Raw genomic sequence first — 16,901 nt, forward strand, 5'->3', positions numbered from 1 at the left:
ACTAACTGTTATGATTAACTATTTATATTGCAGTAGCACCTATTGTGCTAGGCACTACATAAACTTATCAATGCACTATTCTGCACACAGATCAGTGGTCTCACCCCTCTTCCTAGCAAAGATTTCACAACAGATGCCATAGTGAAGCTTCATGTTACTAACACTTTGGAGGTCACTATACCAGGGTTCAAAAAAGAACTAGATATGTTCATGGAGGATAGGTCCATCAATGGCTTTTAGCCAGGATGGGCAGGGATGATGACCCTAGCCACAGTTTACCAGAAGCTGGGAATGGGTGACAGGGGATGGATCACTTGATTTCCTCTGGGGCACCTGGCACTGGCCACTGTCGGGAGACAGGATACTGGGCTGGATGGACCTTTGGTCTGACTCAGTATGGCTGTTCTTATGATAACTGATACCTACTTGTCCCGTTATATCCTTATGAATGGAAGACAAGATTCATGTAAGTGGGTTCAGCTCCTGTTGGTTTCAATGAGAGTTACACCCACTTATCCCAGGGATGAATTTGACCTGCAGACTTGTATTTCTTTTATTTTCTAAAAAAAGAATAATGCAATGGACTTGATAAAATCTCAAAGAGAAAAAGAAGGAGACAGGCAAAGACAGAGTCCAGAGACTAAACGCCAGTGCTGTGCGTATGCCAGTCTTCACTTGATCCATGACACCTCAGTGAATGCAACACAGAGGAGAGAGAAAGTGAGAAAGAAACACAAAACACGTACCAGGTTTAATTTCCAGAAGCTTCAGCCTGGAGTCCTCAGGAGGATGTAAGCGTCTCTTTTTGCGCCAGCAGCGAGCAGGATATGTGTACAGCTGACCTGGGGCCAGTCCTGTGGGTTAAAAGCAAAAAATAAATGTGGTCACATTCGCATTTGTAAATCCCCATTATTTTCTCTAGCATCTCTGTTTCTCCATAGCCAGTATTACCATACTATAGGGTTCAATCCTGCAAGGTGAGAAGCAGCTCAACTGAAGGTATTCGGCATCCCAGAAGCAGCTCAGCATCTTGCAGGATCAACCCTACAGAGAAGCCACACGTCTCACTAACATATTTCACTCTGTGCAGGGGTTCTCTGCAACCAGAGCTCCACATAAAAAAAAAAAAAAATTATAATAGATAGGATGGGAATGGCTTTGACACCGTGGACACAAATGGTCATTTTTGAACAACTTGACAATATCAAACCCATGTCAATAATGCAGAACAATCCTACCATATGATGATAGCTGAGCGGTCTAAGCCAGCCTGGCACAACAGCAAAGAACATTCACCAAACCAGGAACAAAATCTACTCCCCAAACCAGATGATGATAATGAAAAAAACTGACACCCTACTTACTTGTGAAAACTGGGCCATCCAGTTGCTCACCCCAAAAGAATAAGCAAATCAAATTTGGCAAGTGCAGCCTAAGTCTTCAGTTTGAAATATGGAGACTCCCAGAAAATAAAGTTCAAATCCCAGCAGGGTTGAGCCACCCTTTATCCTCTTGAGGCAGATAAACTGAGCATCAAGAAATTTACTGTGGGATGGGAGAAGCTTTTGGAGGAGATCCTGAAAATAAAGTTCTTGTCTGCCCTGCATGGATTGACACCTTCTGGAAGAATGGGGATTGGCTCAGGTGGTCTTAGCAACAATTTCCCTTCCCTGTTATGCAGTGCAACAGTTGTTAACACCCTACCTCAGAGAATGCTGCATTTCAGTGGGTTGTGTATAGTCTATGACCGGCTTTGGAAGGAAAAACACTGTGAATTACCTAGCTCTTCCGTAGTGCTTGATATACTTCTTCCAGGCACTTTACAAACCTTAACTAGTATTTAAATTGCTATTATTAAGGTATATATTGTGACTGGCTGTGGGTCATTGTGGGGGAGCATACAAGGACTCTAATCCTCTCACAAACATGCCCTGTGCAGGGGCATTCCCAGCCTTACTCTGGTGTAAAAAATTGTGTGAGAGGAGAATCAGGCTCCTTGACCTGTCCCCTTGGGATGGGGGATCTGGGTAAAATCCTGCACCTGAGCTTTAACCCAAAACCTAACTTTTCAAATCTAAAAAAAAAAAAAAAAGAAAAAAAAAGCTTTTGTTCTATTTTTTCTCGGTCTCTCACAAATTGGCACTTCTAGGCTCCAGCAAAGATGGTGAATCACAAACACCAAAATACTACAAACTCAGCTGGAATCAGGAAGTTACAGAAATATTGTAGGAAGGCCTCCAGCCCAATCCGACACCAGATGGACTCAGATAAGCTCCCGCAGGCCTCCAAACTGACCCTATGAACCTTTTGAGGGGAGCTCTCCTCTGCTATTCAATAAATCCCCGCTCAGCAGTGTTCAGCGAGCCACTAAACAAACTTTCACTTGATCCAAACAGGTTTGATACCATTTTCAAGAGGGAAGATTTACACCATTGTCCTCCACCCCCCGACCACCAATCTATCAACACGATGACACAAGTAAAGTGTGAACCTTTGGTCATTTTTGTGGAGGAGGTGGCAAGAGAGGGCCTTTTACATCTGCTTTGAACCTACCTCCCCTACTCTGACTCTGCCTGTGCCCACGGTAAAATATGTACAGTTCTTGCCCTCTCTAGTACTTGCTGGGTTGTCTTGCACTGCTGTGCCTTATAGGGCAACCACAAAAGGTTCCAACCATTTGCTTATAGAGGAAATAGCAGGACCTGCAGTGAGTTATGTTGTTTATCTCATTAGTGTAGGAGAGTCATAATTCAAAGCTTGCGTGAAAGGCTGGGGGAGGAAGGGAAAAGAGGGAGGGAGTTATGTGCAGTATTGTGTGAAATTAACCCTGAACTGTGTCGCGAGAGGCAGCCTTCTGACTCCTTTACAAGAGGGCTGTAAGAAACCAAGTTTATCCATGGGGCATCTGACTCTCCTCTCCCCCTTTTAAACCCTGTGTAAGTGAAAGGAGGTTCTGGATCTTTTCCGTTTGCCTGCTTCAGGTTAGAGATGGGGGAAGTGAAGGTCAGTAACAAAGAAAAGGGGTGCATACAATCCAGACACCAGAGTGGCTGGTGGAGAATTCTCATTGGTTTAAGATTGCCACAGCACACTATGTGCAGCCTGGAAATGGCAATGCTCCCACCACAGATAGATGCTGTGTCCTGTCACAATGGGGCTACAAGAGATGGATGGTACAGAGAGACCCAAGGGAGCTCTAAATGAGCTAATCACATCAAGGAACAGCGAATATGGGGGAGGAGGGATTCTTGGTTTCTTTCTAAATCATTATAGTTTAAATAAAAAAGACCTCGGGTTTGGTCGCTGATGCAGATACAGGAGGTTTCAGCCTATTTAAATTCTAACCTAAACATGTCTTGCCACTAATCAGTCCTCACCACACCTCAACTCACCCTGTAAGAAAGGGAAACTCTACTATCTCCATTTCATAGACAGGGAAACTGAGGCACCGTGATGCAAGTAGGACTAAGGTTGACAAATTTGCCCAAGATAACAGTGAGTTAGTTACAAACCTGGCCAAAGAACCCAGCTCTCCTGGCCCTGTGCTTTAAACACTAGACAATGATTCCTCCCATAAGTGTGTCTGGTACAAGGCTGCCTTGTGCCATCCTTGTAGCATATGCTCCCTCCAGCATCTGGCTTCTACGTATAATAAATGTATACCTGCTTATGTGTGTGAGTGAGTTCAAATCGATAAAAATAGCAGTATCTCACTCATAATCAGATGCTGCAGGAACAGAAGTTCTTGGGATAAATACATTAATAACAACAAGAAAAAGCAAAAATTAGCTTGTTTTGCCAAAGCATAATCTCCCTGGAACAGGGAGCTTTCAGATGAAACAAAACCAACAGTGGTCACTAAAGATCCCAGGAGACTTTTCGTGAAGGAAGGCCCCCAAAGACCTAGACGAATTCCAGCTCAGGTAACTACATTCTGCCTACCCAAACTCCCCCTGCAGTTTCGCGTGGATAAGGTATTACCATCCTTCAGAACTTATCCTAAATGATAATGTAGTGTTGCTGTGCACTAATAACACAGCTTCTACATCCCACACCAGGAGTGGCTGCATTTCAGTGATCGGTGAAGTGACTCCCACGTATCCTTTACTTAGAGCTGGTCTTACTTTGGGTATTGTGAGGTTTAACTAATTAGGGCCGACCCTAGCCTCAGGACTTGTTTACATTGGGTGGGGGTGCGGCGGGAGGTGTTATGCTGGAATAGCCATTCCCCATGAATTCCATGTGTGGATGCTCTGACCCTGGAATGAGAGCACCTCATTCCAAATTAGTTTAATCTACTATCAAAATGGAGTAAACTAATTTGGAATAAGGCAATCTTATTCCAGAATAAAAGCATCCACACATGGAATTAATTGGGAATAGTTAATCTACTTTAAATTCATATGCTACCTTATTCTGGGTTAATATTTATGTACACACAAGCCCTGAGTCCTGGTGTGCAGGTGGGGAACAGTGTAAGATGCCTTCCCCCATTCTGTGCCCTGTGAAATGGCCAGGGAAAATTCCAGTCCCTGAACTTGATGGAATGTAGGAACTGTTTCCTCCGTATGCCCCTGGGCCAGCTATGACTCCACCTGGCCAGTCACAGAGAAAAGAACAGGTTGCACCATCCCAAGACTGTGGAACTGTCTACCACAAGAAATAAGAATGACCAAGGACCTCCCCACAAATAAAACTAGACACAAAAACATATCTTGGACTTAGCTTTCCCTCAACCTGCACCCATACAAAATGCACATGAACACACACAGAAACCAAGAGCTAGAAACTAGTCCAGGCATTTCTCCCAGAGGCTAGGAAGGAAGAAAGAGTGAGAGATTGTTATTTCTCTTCTTAAACACTTGAGACATTCAGATTCTATAGCCATTTAAGCACCTCGATAGATTTGCTGAAACACATGCAAAAAAGTGGGGCTAAAATGAGGGAACACAATCTGCTTCCTGCCACTATTCTCATTTGCAAAAGCATCACTACGGAGTTTGATCTGAACATAACCAGTCTGCTCCCTCCACAGCTGCAAACCCCAAGAACCAAAGCCCACTCACCTTACTTCTACAAGTAGGCCCGTTGACTTCCACGGGACTACTCACAAGAGTAAATAAGCAGGACATGGCGCTAGTACTGCACACATAGATGCGGTCCCTTATTAGAAATCACATTCCTCATGAGAGACCCACATTTACCTCTTCTGCCCCAGGCCACCACCACCACCATCGCCGCCGCCATCTTGGTATGATTTCATTTTTGCTTACTGTAAATGATTTACGCAAAAAGGAAACCCATAAATCACAAATTATACAAAATGCTATTTTGGCTCTAAAATGCATCACATATTAGTTAAGGAGAGGGTGCAACCTCCATTATCCAACCATCAAATATCCAAAACAGAGCTATATCATCCAATGTCTATTGAACTGAGAACGTCAGTTATCCAGAACCCCAATTATTTATAAGTGCGTACACTTCCCACCAAGGCACTTGGATAATTAACCCTTCACTGTAAATTTTGGGTGTTCCCCTCTTATTTTGGGTCTTTGTCCCAAATATTGAAGGAAAAAAAACCAAATAACTTGGCATAGATCAAAGTGTCAAAAATTCCATTCTCTCAACAAATAATGCATCTGGCTACATTCTCAATGGCTTCAGTGGGAGTTTTGTTACAGTAGGGTGCTTAGGGTTGACCCAATAATAATACTTTAACTTCCATGCGAGGATCTCAATCTGTTCTACAAACATTAATGAATTAGAACCTGATCAAAAGCCCATTGAAGTCAATGGAGGTCTTTTTCAGTGGACTTTGGATCAGGCCCATATTGCCTTTGTAACATATTTATGAGAACATTTATCCTCCTTTCACAGATGGAAAACTGAGACACAGAGGTGAAGACCAAGTGATCTGTCTAAGGCAGAGCTGGGAACAGAATCTAGATCTCTTGACTCCTGGTCCCCTTCTCTAATCACAAGTGAATTTCAGAAGATAAGACTCTCCCTAAATTTATGTTTCCTATTGAGAAATAAGGTTAGTGAGAGAGTCTTCCCTCCTTTAAAATATTTCCAAGGCTCTCTTGGGTAGAGGTCCTCTATTATGCAACTAACTCAGATCAATAGCAATAAAGGAGCTGTGATGATGCAGCATTAGAAACTATGTCAAGCAATAGAAATAATAAGTAGGATCTGCTCTCTGCAGTTACCAAAGGGAATCCCCTCCAGGCCCAGCGGTTTAGGCAACTTCTCCTATGTGTGTGGTGCTTAACAGGTTTGAGTTTTTAGTAATTAAACCCCATGAGGGCTCAGCGGCCTGCCCTCCATACACACATAGCTGCCTACCTGGTCCCCGATGCCTCTTCTCCATCCAGATGTAGCAGTTGTTCTGAGCTACCCCAGTCTGCGAATCCAGGAAGGGGAGGCGGACGCTGCGCTCGGCGCACAGCCGAGAGTTGTAGCTGCGGCAGTGCTCGATGGCTTCTTTGTAGAACTGGTCTCCAAGTCTGCCAGGAGGAAAAGAGCAGAGAGTAAGAGATTGCTTTGGTCTCCCTGAACAAGTAATGGAAAGAAGGGGACGTGGGGTTAATTAAAAATGGACAAGCGGAAATACTTTCACCAGACACATTGTACGCATTAACCTGAGGCACTTACTGCCACAGGGTGTCACGGGCAGAGTAGTAAGAGTCATGAGAAGATTAGACACTGAGGGTATGTCTATACTGCAGCTGGGAGCAAGTGTCCCAGCCGAGGTAGACAGACCTGTGCTAACAGGACTCAAGCTATCATGCTAAAAATAGCAGCGTGGATGTTGCTGCACTGGCAGAGGCTCAGGCTAGCCACCCAAGCTCAGACTCACCTGATCAGGTGGCTAGCACCAGTGCAGCAACATCCACACTGCTATTATTAGCATGATAACTTGAGCCCTGTTAGTGCAGGCCTGTCTACCCAGGCTGAGATGCTCACTCCCAGCTGCAACGTAGACATACGTTTAAGGAGAACAGGAGGACTTGTGGCACCTTAGAGACTAACAAATTTATTAGAGCATAAGCTTTCGTGGACTACAGCCCACTTCTTCGGATGCATATACGTTTAAGGATAAAGCAATCGTCAGTCAGGGAAACAGACGGCTCTGGGTAATGGGAGGTAAAGATTTTCACTTCTAGTGTGCCGGTTCGAATCCAGCTCACAAAATGAGCCCATAGTTTTGTTCCGTATCGGAGGGCAACTTCCGCAGTATGTTCGAACAACTGAAAAGCTGCTTTAAAGAGGGCCAGTTTAAAAGAACTCCACTTCAAAACCTGCAGACACACACCGCTGCTCCAAGGCTGGTCCTGCAGGTGAGATGCAGGCTCTGCCTGCTTATGGGTATGTGTCCCCTGAGCTAGCAATAGGGACTTATCTGTGCTCCTAGGTAGAATAATCAGGGAGAGTGGAGAGCTAAGCACAGCTGCACGTTAAGGGTTTGGCTTGATATATAACGTGTTAGCCCATAGTTTGTAAAGTGCTTGTGGTCCTTTAGATGACTGGCACTACAGAAATGAAACATACCAGTATGTGCAACGTGGCACAAGGTGACCACTGCAAGGGACAGGAAGAAATCTAACCCTTGCTCCTTTACAGCTTTCCACAGCTGGCTTAGGGCATTGACCAGGCAGTAGGATACTAGATTTACCAGCATGACAAATCTTTTGTTCTTGAGTTTACAAAGGTGAGATGATATTTAGCGAGCTATCGGGGGAGGGATAGCTCAGTGGTTTGAGCATTGGCCTGCTAAACCCAGGGTTGTGAGATCAATCCTTGAGGGGGCCACTTAGGGATCTGGGGCAAAATCAGTACTTGGTCCTGCTAGTGAAGGCAGGGGGCTGGACTTGATGACCTTTCAAGGTCCCTTCCAGTTCTAGGAGATAGGATATCTCCATTATCATATCATTTATTTGATAAATAGCCATTTGTTCCAAACTTCGTGAACCCTTCGGCTTCTATAGAGAATGGTAAAAAAACAAAAACAAACACAAACTGCACACCAGAGAGAGCCCGAAATTTCCTAGTTAGCTTCTTTAATAGTGAGAAAGGCATACTTTCAACAATGTAGGGCCAAATTCTCCAGTATGTTGTGCCACTTTGATGACACAGATTGGCCATCGAGCTGGAGTGTCACAAAGCTGCCACTGCATACCCCTGGAGCTGGCCCTCATCCTATTGGGTGAAATTCAGCAATGGGCACAAGTTGATCAGAAAATAGGTATAAGTGGTAAAGTAGTATAACTTGCACTGAATTTGGCATTCATTAGTCTGCAACAAGAGAGAAAATTGCATGCCAAGGGAGCAAAAGTGGAGGAGGGAGGGAAAAGCAGCCAATAAAAAGGTGTCAGATATAAGGGTTGCACATAACAGCTGATATAGCCTCAAGCTGCAACAGCTTTTCAGAGGACTGTCCAATTGTTTCTTGCAGCAGACAACACACATGGTGTATCTAGCCCCTCTCAGCCCCATCTTCCCCCTCTGTCCACTGGCCCCAGAACCAATACAGGCCTGGCTCCTTGCATGCAATGCTGAAGAGGATGGGAGAGGACAGTAATGTGGATGTACAGTCCATGCAGATAGAGTTCTGCATACAGCAGGATCTTCTCTGCACTCAGATCCCAGGGAGACAATACCAGGCCCCTGCTTCCAGGGAGGGGAAAAAGCTGCACATACTGTATGAGATTGACTGAGTAGAAATGAAAACTTATTAAAAGCTATAATTAAAGCTGGCTTTCACATACACTTGTGTAATCAAAGTCAGTAACAAGGAAACTCAGATTGATCAAAGATTAACAGTTCTCACAAACACTTTGAGTATCAGCCATGCGAAGTCAAATTCTTTCCTATGTTAAACCAGGGATGTTCAGACATACTGAGGTCTTTATAGAACAAAGAGTAGAAACTGGATGAAAACAAACTGTCACCCAATGCACAGGTTCTTTGTGTACTAAGAATCACACACACACCACCCCCAACGAAATATGAGCACGACCGGCATACTGTATTAACAAAAACTCAACAGAATAAACTACAGCAACCAGGATAGGAGTCATAGCTGGAGACTAATTCAGTTTCCATCGTGCTGTAAACTGAAAATAACTGTAAATCTTTGACTGTTAAATATTTGGCTTAAAGTGACACTGTCAAGTATGGTTTAAGCCTAAAATTTAGGTTTTCCTACAAGGGGAAGAAAGGTTTTCCAAAACTTAAATGTGTTTGATGATCAGTAGAAGCTGACAGTCTAGTAGATCAAATTCATCCTCCATGTAACTCCAGTGAGAGTTATGTTTGGCTGGAGACTAGATATTTCATACCAACTGTAATTATTTTTAAATTAGAGCTTTTCTTCTTCTATAAAAAATGTTAATTAGTTAATTGAGATGTGGATGCAAGGTTCTGGTTTGGACCCAATCACCTCTGAACTTTAGGGAAGTTTGGATCCAGATTCAAACTTCACAGTTGACTCTTTTATGATGAGCAGAATCTAAAATCCCCAAATCCAAAAAACTCAAACTTTGGAGAAGTGGGGGATCTACAGTGGTGGTCTGAGGGTTGGGCCAAGCTCTGGTTCTGAAGGCTGAAACCATGGAGAATAATTGACATTAAAAAGCAAAGCAACATTTTATTACATCAGTTACATCTTAATGGAAAACTTTGTTATTTTGTTTGTTTTAACATGAACTTCCCTGGAATCACAATACGAGTAATATTATTAGTATTAAAGGCGTCAAAGGAGGTCAAGAGCCTATTGTGCTGGGCATTGTACATACACATAAGAGAAAGACAGCCTGCCCCAAAGAACTTACAGTCTAAATAGATAGGACAGATAAAGGGTGGGAAGGGAAACAGGGAACTGAAGTGACTTAAGCAAAACTTAATGGCCCAATCTATTTTTACTGACCAAGTTCAACGAAGAGTAAAAAGTAAACAAATCACATTAATAGTGAAAAGTAAATTACATTTTAAAAATTCTTTCAGGTTCAATCATTTAGTGTAATTAGCAACACAGGTTAGGAAAACCATTCATAAAATATGTAAGACCTGCTTATCATCTCTCTAAACACTGATGTTATGCTAATACAATTACCCTGACTTCAGGGGAATGTCACTGGCATACAGGGCTGGCTCCAGGCACCAGCCCACCAAGCTTGTGCTTCGAGCGGCACCTAAAGGGGGGCGGCGCAGCGCTCCGGCCGCCGGGGAGAGCGGAGCACCGGCCAGTTCGCCGCCCTCCCCCCAGCGCTCTGGCCGCCAGGGAGAGCGGAGCCGCGGCGGGCTCTCTGGCCGCCGGGGAGAGCGGAGCCGCGACAGGCTCTCCGCCCTCCTCCCGGCGCTCTGGCTGCCGGGGAAAGCGGAGCTGCGGCGGGCTCGCCACCCTCCCCCCGGCACTCCAGCCGGTCCGGGAGAGCGGAGCCGCACGGGGTTGGGGGCGGCGGGAGGCTTTTTTGCCTTGGGCGGCAAAAAAGCCAGAGCCGGCCCTGCGGGCATAACACCCAGGTAACAGGGTGACGAATCAGGCCCCATGATTTCTGTTAAGTCTATGTCCTTTTAAATGTTGAGAAATTAAGATTTTCTACTCATCAGTAACAGCCTGATCTAACCCCGAGCAAAGTCAATGGATAATAATCCTTCCCTTCTTGCAACCTTTGTCTTGTCTATTTAGACTGTAAACCCTTCAAGGCAGAGATAGTCACATACTATTTGTCTGTACAGTACCTAGCACTACTTTAATACAAGAGTTAGATTGGGCCCTAGGTCACTATTAAAGACAGTGATCCTATGTTACACCTTAGCTACTTTATATCCCTTCACATCCTTCAGGATTCCTCTTGAATACAGGAAAGCCCAGGCCGGCATAGAGCCAATGTAGCAGCTCTGTGCCACTCCCTTCCATCCTGCCCTGGTACAGGGTACATTGCCAGAGGGTGAGCGCATGCTACCGATCTCTAGCTGCTAGAGAAGCTCAAAGCTAAGCATAATTTAGAGCATTCTTTAGCACCTGTCACATCTCAGATTAGAAACCAAGGGATGAAATACTCATTAAAAACAAATAGCCAGCCAACCCCAGAAGAGATCACACTCACTTATCACCCCCAGAAATTTTATGCCATTAAAATACAGCTTCTAGATGCTTACCAGACCCTGGGTACCTCCACCTTCAAACTTGGATTGGATCCAGTCCCACAGAGGTCAGATCCTTCTCTTCTGTAGTATCGTTTCCCTCTATGGCAGTGCTCATTACAAACAATGGAGGTGTTAAGATGAAAATAAAAGGAGAGAGAAACAAGCAGCCTTTTCTCTCTGGAGGTTTGCTAGTGTCCCTAGCTGTGCTGAAGTGCAGAGAATTCACTATCCTTCCCAAGAGCAACAGAATGCCCACTGAGATTTTATTTTCTATACTTTTTGGCTCTACTCTTATTTTAAGTGTCATTGCACGGGATGAGGAGTGCAATTAGAAAATACGTAAACCTGAAACTGCTCAAGAAACCAATACTTGACGCTAGTGACCTGACTAACTACCATCCCATTTCAAACCTTGGCAAGATTCAAGAAAATAATGATAAATCAACTCCAGCAACACAACCTCAGCAGAAAATGTGGACTCTCCCAGCCTGACTTCCTAGCAGAGTCTGGTAATGAAGCAGCAATGGGGTTTCGGGGCTCCTCATGGAGTTGGACTGAGGTGACTCAATCAAGCTGATACTACTCAATCTATCAGCTGCCTTTGACACTGCTGATCATGAGGTACTGCTGACTCAACTACTTGTCTTGGCATGTCATGAGAGAATTGTGCTATGCTGGCTACACTCATTCCTTTCCAACAGATCCCCAAAGACCCATGATGGACAGCTGCTCCTCCTCTAAGAGCTCTGACATGCAGAGTGCCTCAGAGCTCAGTCCTGTCACCACTTCTATTTAACAACATCTAGGCAGAACCTTAGGGGATATTGTGAGATGACATGGGCTATAATATCAGCAATACATTGACACACTGCCGTATGTACCCTTCTCAATTAACCCAGGGAGCAGGCTCCCAGATATCTCAGTGTGGGAAGGAGGGTGCAAAGGAGGAAAAAGAAGCTGGCCCAACTGGAATCCAGGCAAGAATGAAGTGAAGCTGTCTGGAAGCAAGAAATGTTCTGAGGAACTGAGGAGTTAAGATAGTCCATTAGGACTCCAAGGACTTGCACCATCACTGACATGGACAATCAAATAGAAGCAGTCACCAAAAGTGCCTTTCCCCATCTCCAACTAGCAAGAAGACTCCATTCTATTCCTCCCAAAAGATGGTCTGATCACAGTCATTTATGTTCATCACCTCCAGCTGGACTATTGTGACTCACTCTACCCAGGCCTAGGTAAGTTCACAAAGGAAAAAAAGCTAGTACACAACGTGGCAGTTTACCCTCAGATTCTGCTGTGGGATTTTGGGGTATCTATCACACTTGGTCCAGAATCAACAAAGACAGTTTGTTTGGTTTTTGTCTAATCTATCTGACCAACCTATCAGCATTTCTAATGGGCCTGTCATCATCGTATTTAGGTATTGCATATGGATTATAAAATCCATTGAGAACAGCCCAGAGGAGCACTCAGTCTTTGTTTAATTATAGTCTGATACCCTTATGTACACTATTAAGATTTTTTTCTGTCAGGTTCTTTGGGAGATGCTATGGCACAGAGGTGAGGGCACCACACAAGATCCTCAAATGATGTACAAGGGTTTGAATATGAGTGAAGGCAAGGCAGACATTTCCAGAAAGGCCATGGAATGATCTGGTCTGTTTGCAAAATATGTTCTTTTGGTTTTTAAATATGAACCTGGCTTCTTTCATGCTGCCTCACACATATGCCTCCCAGCCTCTCCTGCTTTCTGAGGCTCAGAGTCCATCAAACATCCATCCCACTTCTATACCAGCTGATTGGCTTTGTTTTGCTCGGTGGGAGAAGGGCAATCTTATGCAACTTTCCACAGCATCGGAGTCAGATCTCTATTTTTAATCCAGCCATGATTTCTGAAGACATTTGCAACCTGCTGTTTGGATGCTGTAGGGTCTGGTAGGAAAACAGACAGGAAAAGAAAAAGAAAAAAAGACATTCCCTACATACTGTTTCAGTGGATAGCACATGTATATTTTAGTCTATATATCAGATTGCAAAGCAGTATAGAGATGTAGGAAAAATAATAAATGTGTGTTGTAGAAATGCCTGAAGGTCTCATCAGGGTCAGGGCCCCATTGTGCCAGGTTCTGTACATTGTGCCTGGCAAAGGAGATTGGGAGGAAGGAAGGCATCAGAAAGTTGATTACAGGTTACTGATTCAGTGCCAGCCCAGCCCATGTATTAGAGCAGCCAGGGAGCTACTATAATTTACACCATTGGCATAAGAACCTAAGGAACCTTATGCCAGTGGAAGATCAGTGTAACGTGCACCCATCCCCAGCATCCCCTCTATATGTTTTTGCCAGGGGACATCTCTCCTTGTGAAGGGGAACTCTGCTGGCCATTAATGGAGAGAATCCAGCCCTTCAGTGCTGCCTGAGTGGTGCTAGAGGGCTGGATCCTACCAGAGAATCTGGCCCCACAGATTAAGCACACTAGTGTCATTGTTCTGAATTTTTATTTATTTATTTATTTTTACATTCACAGGTTATATTTTAATCCAGTTTGAAATTTCAGCTGTCTCATGTAAATAAACTGGCTGCAGAAGGATAGTTACAAATGGAGGCATAGCAAGAAATGCAGTATGTGAAGCAGATTTGTTTAGTCCCACCACTCCTGTCAGGAAGGCATGTGTGTCCCGGCAGCATCTCCATTCAGAAAAAAAAAGGAACATCAGGCTATGATGCAAGCTCATGCTTCTGGGATGAACACAGTACCTTATTCAGCACCAAAGCATTAACATTCAAGTTCGTTAGCTAGACACTGCTGTTTCCTACATGTGAGGTAATGACTTTCAGGGGTCAGGTGAGTTAGTTCAGAAGGTGAATTTCTCTGCAATTTTCAGGGACACTGGGCTTTGAACAGCAGTAATTTATTCACATTGCCCCTTCCTCCCTCCATCCATTCCCACTGGGAGTCAGGATAGGTGGTAGTCTCCACACCACAAAACAGGGTACCTGTACAGCTCTATTAGACTCAGCATAGTGATCGATTAGGTTAAGCTCAGAGGCAGGTTCCTTGAAAGTATCTCGGAGTATCTACTCTCTCTCAGGCCACAGATCCTGTTTTAAAGAGGTGCTGTATCATCCAATTAAACTAACAGGTGGACAAGATAATAACCTAGACCCCTTTTGTAGATGAAGACAGCAACCAGAATTCAGATTGATGCTAATCTCCTCAGAAGGTCCTGTGCTCTCTCTTAAATTGCTAAAGATGTGAACTAGTGAAACCTTAAGCACCAAAAAAGGATGATCAGTGACTGGCATCCAAGAGATTTTTTTTAGAAAGGGGGACTTAACATTTCAAGCAGCAGGGGTTTGGGAGCATAAGAAATCTCCTTAACTCTGATGAACTTAATCTGATCACAAGGGCCAGCTTCAGTAAAAAGCAAAGTCTTTCCATCCAACTCTCACAGTCTAGAATTCCCATACTGGGCTTGTCTTTTCCATCTGGACAGCCTGGAATGGTAGGAATTTGGACCAGTAAGAAGTGTGGTCTGCTGATCTGACCTGTCTGGAAGGCAGCAGACTTGAGTTCTAATTCTGGCTTTGACACAGACTCCCTCAGAGGCTTGGGCATGGCAGTTAATCTCTCTTTGTCTCAGTTCCCCTATCTGCAATGCGGGGGCAATACTACTGGCCTGCCTCGGTGGTGTGGATTACTTTAGTGATGATTGTAAGCCCTTTTCGAAGATACAAGCTGTGATTCACTGTGAGTGAAAATTATTGGCCTGTGATATACAGGAGATCAGCCTAGACTCTTGGTTTTAAACTCTATGACAGTTATTTACATGGTTGTAAAATGTCACTCAGTCAGAATGGTAGAACTTTGCACAGGTGTAAATAACTCTGCTGGTTGCAAAGCAGTGCAGATTTTTCTGTTGGGCTTCCCCATCATACAAAATTGTAATTATGCTAAAATTTCAGGTGCTTCCCCCAGCACAAGACTTTGAATGAATAGGGTCAAAGGACCTGATTTTCCACTGTGTTTCCCCTTTTGTAGTCATTTTGAAACAATTCTTATACAGTACAGTTTTATACCCATTTTGCGCAGGTGAAAGTGATCGCACAAGAAGCAAGGCAATGGAGTGTCAGGCCAATACCGTACAACCAACACCAAGTGTGGGAGCAACTAGTGGTTTGTAACCCGAGCCATTCTGTCTCCCCACTAACTACTTTGCAATGAAAACACCAGCAACACAATGTGATCCTTGCAATCAAATAATATATTATATAGATACAGAATAAATCCACAGAAATTTAATAATTAGAATTTACTTTGCATTTGAGGTTAGCCTTGGAAAAGGCAAAACATTCAACCACAAACAAAAAATATTTTAAAAACAGTCCACTAATTCTGAATAGATATAATTTGCAGTTTCATTGCCATGGTACAGCATAATTAGTACAATAAACATACATAAGGAAACAACAAAACCTATTCCATTCAGCTATTATTACCACAACAACAAATACTTGTGGTTGATAATTAAATTTTCTGCTCTCTCAAAATCATACTTAGCTTCAATAATAAAGGTTTTGCCTCTTTTATTTATTAAATCTTTTTATCACAAAGGGACAACTCTGTTACTGATGTAACTCAAAAGACTTGAGTGAATTACAACAGAGATGCATTTGACTTGTACTAAACCTAACAGTGAAATAAGGCAGAAGAACATTGTGAGGGGGATTTGGAATCAAATTTCCCTCTCTCCACCAACAGTGATTTTATCTACCGCAGAAGTCCAGCAGAGTGTGTGTATTCCCCTACCACAGCATTCTACTCTGTTCCATCAAAGAAAATCATAGATATTAGAGATGGAAGAGACATACTGGGTCACCTCATGCTGGTACAGGACTGTTCCCTACAGGAAGAGAAATGAGGTGTATTAAAAGTGCACTCTGGAGAATTCAGAATTCTAGTATAGGATCTTCTGCTCATGGGGTGCACGCTGGATTTGAACCCAGAGCACATTCCAGGTGGGCACATGTGTCTTTTACACATATACAATCATTAAATTCTGAGGTTCTCTAAGCACACTAAAAGCACCTGTTTACATATGTCGCTAAATATATGTAATGCATTCAATGGGAGCTGGCTGGCACAAGTGAAGAAGGAATACACACATACACTACACTGAGAACCCTTACACTAATTAAAGTCCACAAAAATTCAATTTATGTAGATTCTCTAGCCCCATTTTACAGATGAGGACACTGAGGCATAGCGATACCGAATGATTTGCCCAAGACCATACAAGAAATAAGTTGCTGAGCTAGGATCAGAACCAGGGCTGGCTCCAGGGTTTTTGCCATCCCAAGCAGGAAAAAAAAAAGCCACAGTCGCAATCTGTGGCACTAGGGAGGCAGCTCTACCGCCGCCGCTTCAGTCTTCGGCGGCAATTCGGCAGCTGGTCCTTCACTCCGAGAGGGAGTGAGGGACCTGCCACCGAATTGCCGCCAAAGAGCCGGACGTGCCGCCCCTCTCCGTTGGCTGCCCCAACGGAGCTGCTTGCTGAGCTGTTGCCTGGAGCTGGCCCTGATCAGAACCCATTTCTCTTGACTTCCAGTCTTGTGCTTCGTCCTCAGTTCAGATTCCTCTCCTTCCAAGAAACTTACAAGGGCACATTCCACAACAGAAAACCAGTTCAGGATTTTCTTTGTTATATTCCAAAACCCACTGTTCATGGTCACTGAAATGTAGTTCAG

The 16,901-nt window shown here is 43.9% G+C and overlaps 1 protein-coding gene across 8 annotated transcripts in view; it reads right to left on the reverse strand.

Annotated features, from left to right (window-relative positions):
- DPF3 (double PHD fingers 3) overlaps nt 1–16,901 on the reverse strand; it is a 215,570-nt gene that overhangs the window by 115,487 nt on the left and 83,182 nt on the right. For all 8 annotated transcript variants that reach the window (XR_010601049.1, XR_010601050.1, XM_005284599.4 and 5 more), the window contains 2 exons: nt 6,349–6,509; nt 747–854 (listed from right to left, as the gene is read on the reverse strand). Coding sequence is in view for 6 of the 8 variants with exons in the window: in XM_005284599.4 (XP_005284656.1) it covers nt 747–854; nt 6,349–6,509 (269 nt within the window). In the remaining 2 variants the exon portion in view is untranslated. The remainder of the gene's footprint in view (nt 1–746; nt 855–6,348; nt 6,510–16,901) is intronic.

Source organism: Chrysemys picta, chromosome 4, assembly GCF_011386835.1.
Source record: "Chrysemys picta bellii isolate R12L10 chromosome 4, ASM1138683v2, whole genome shotgun sequence".
NCBI lineage: Eukaryota > Metazoa > Chordata > Testudines > Emydidae > Chrysemys > Chrysemys picta.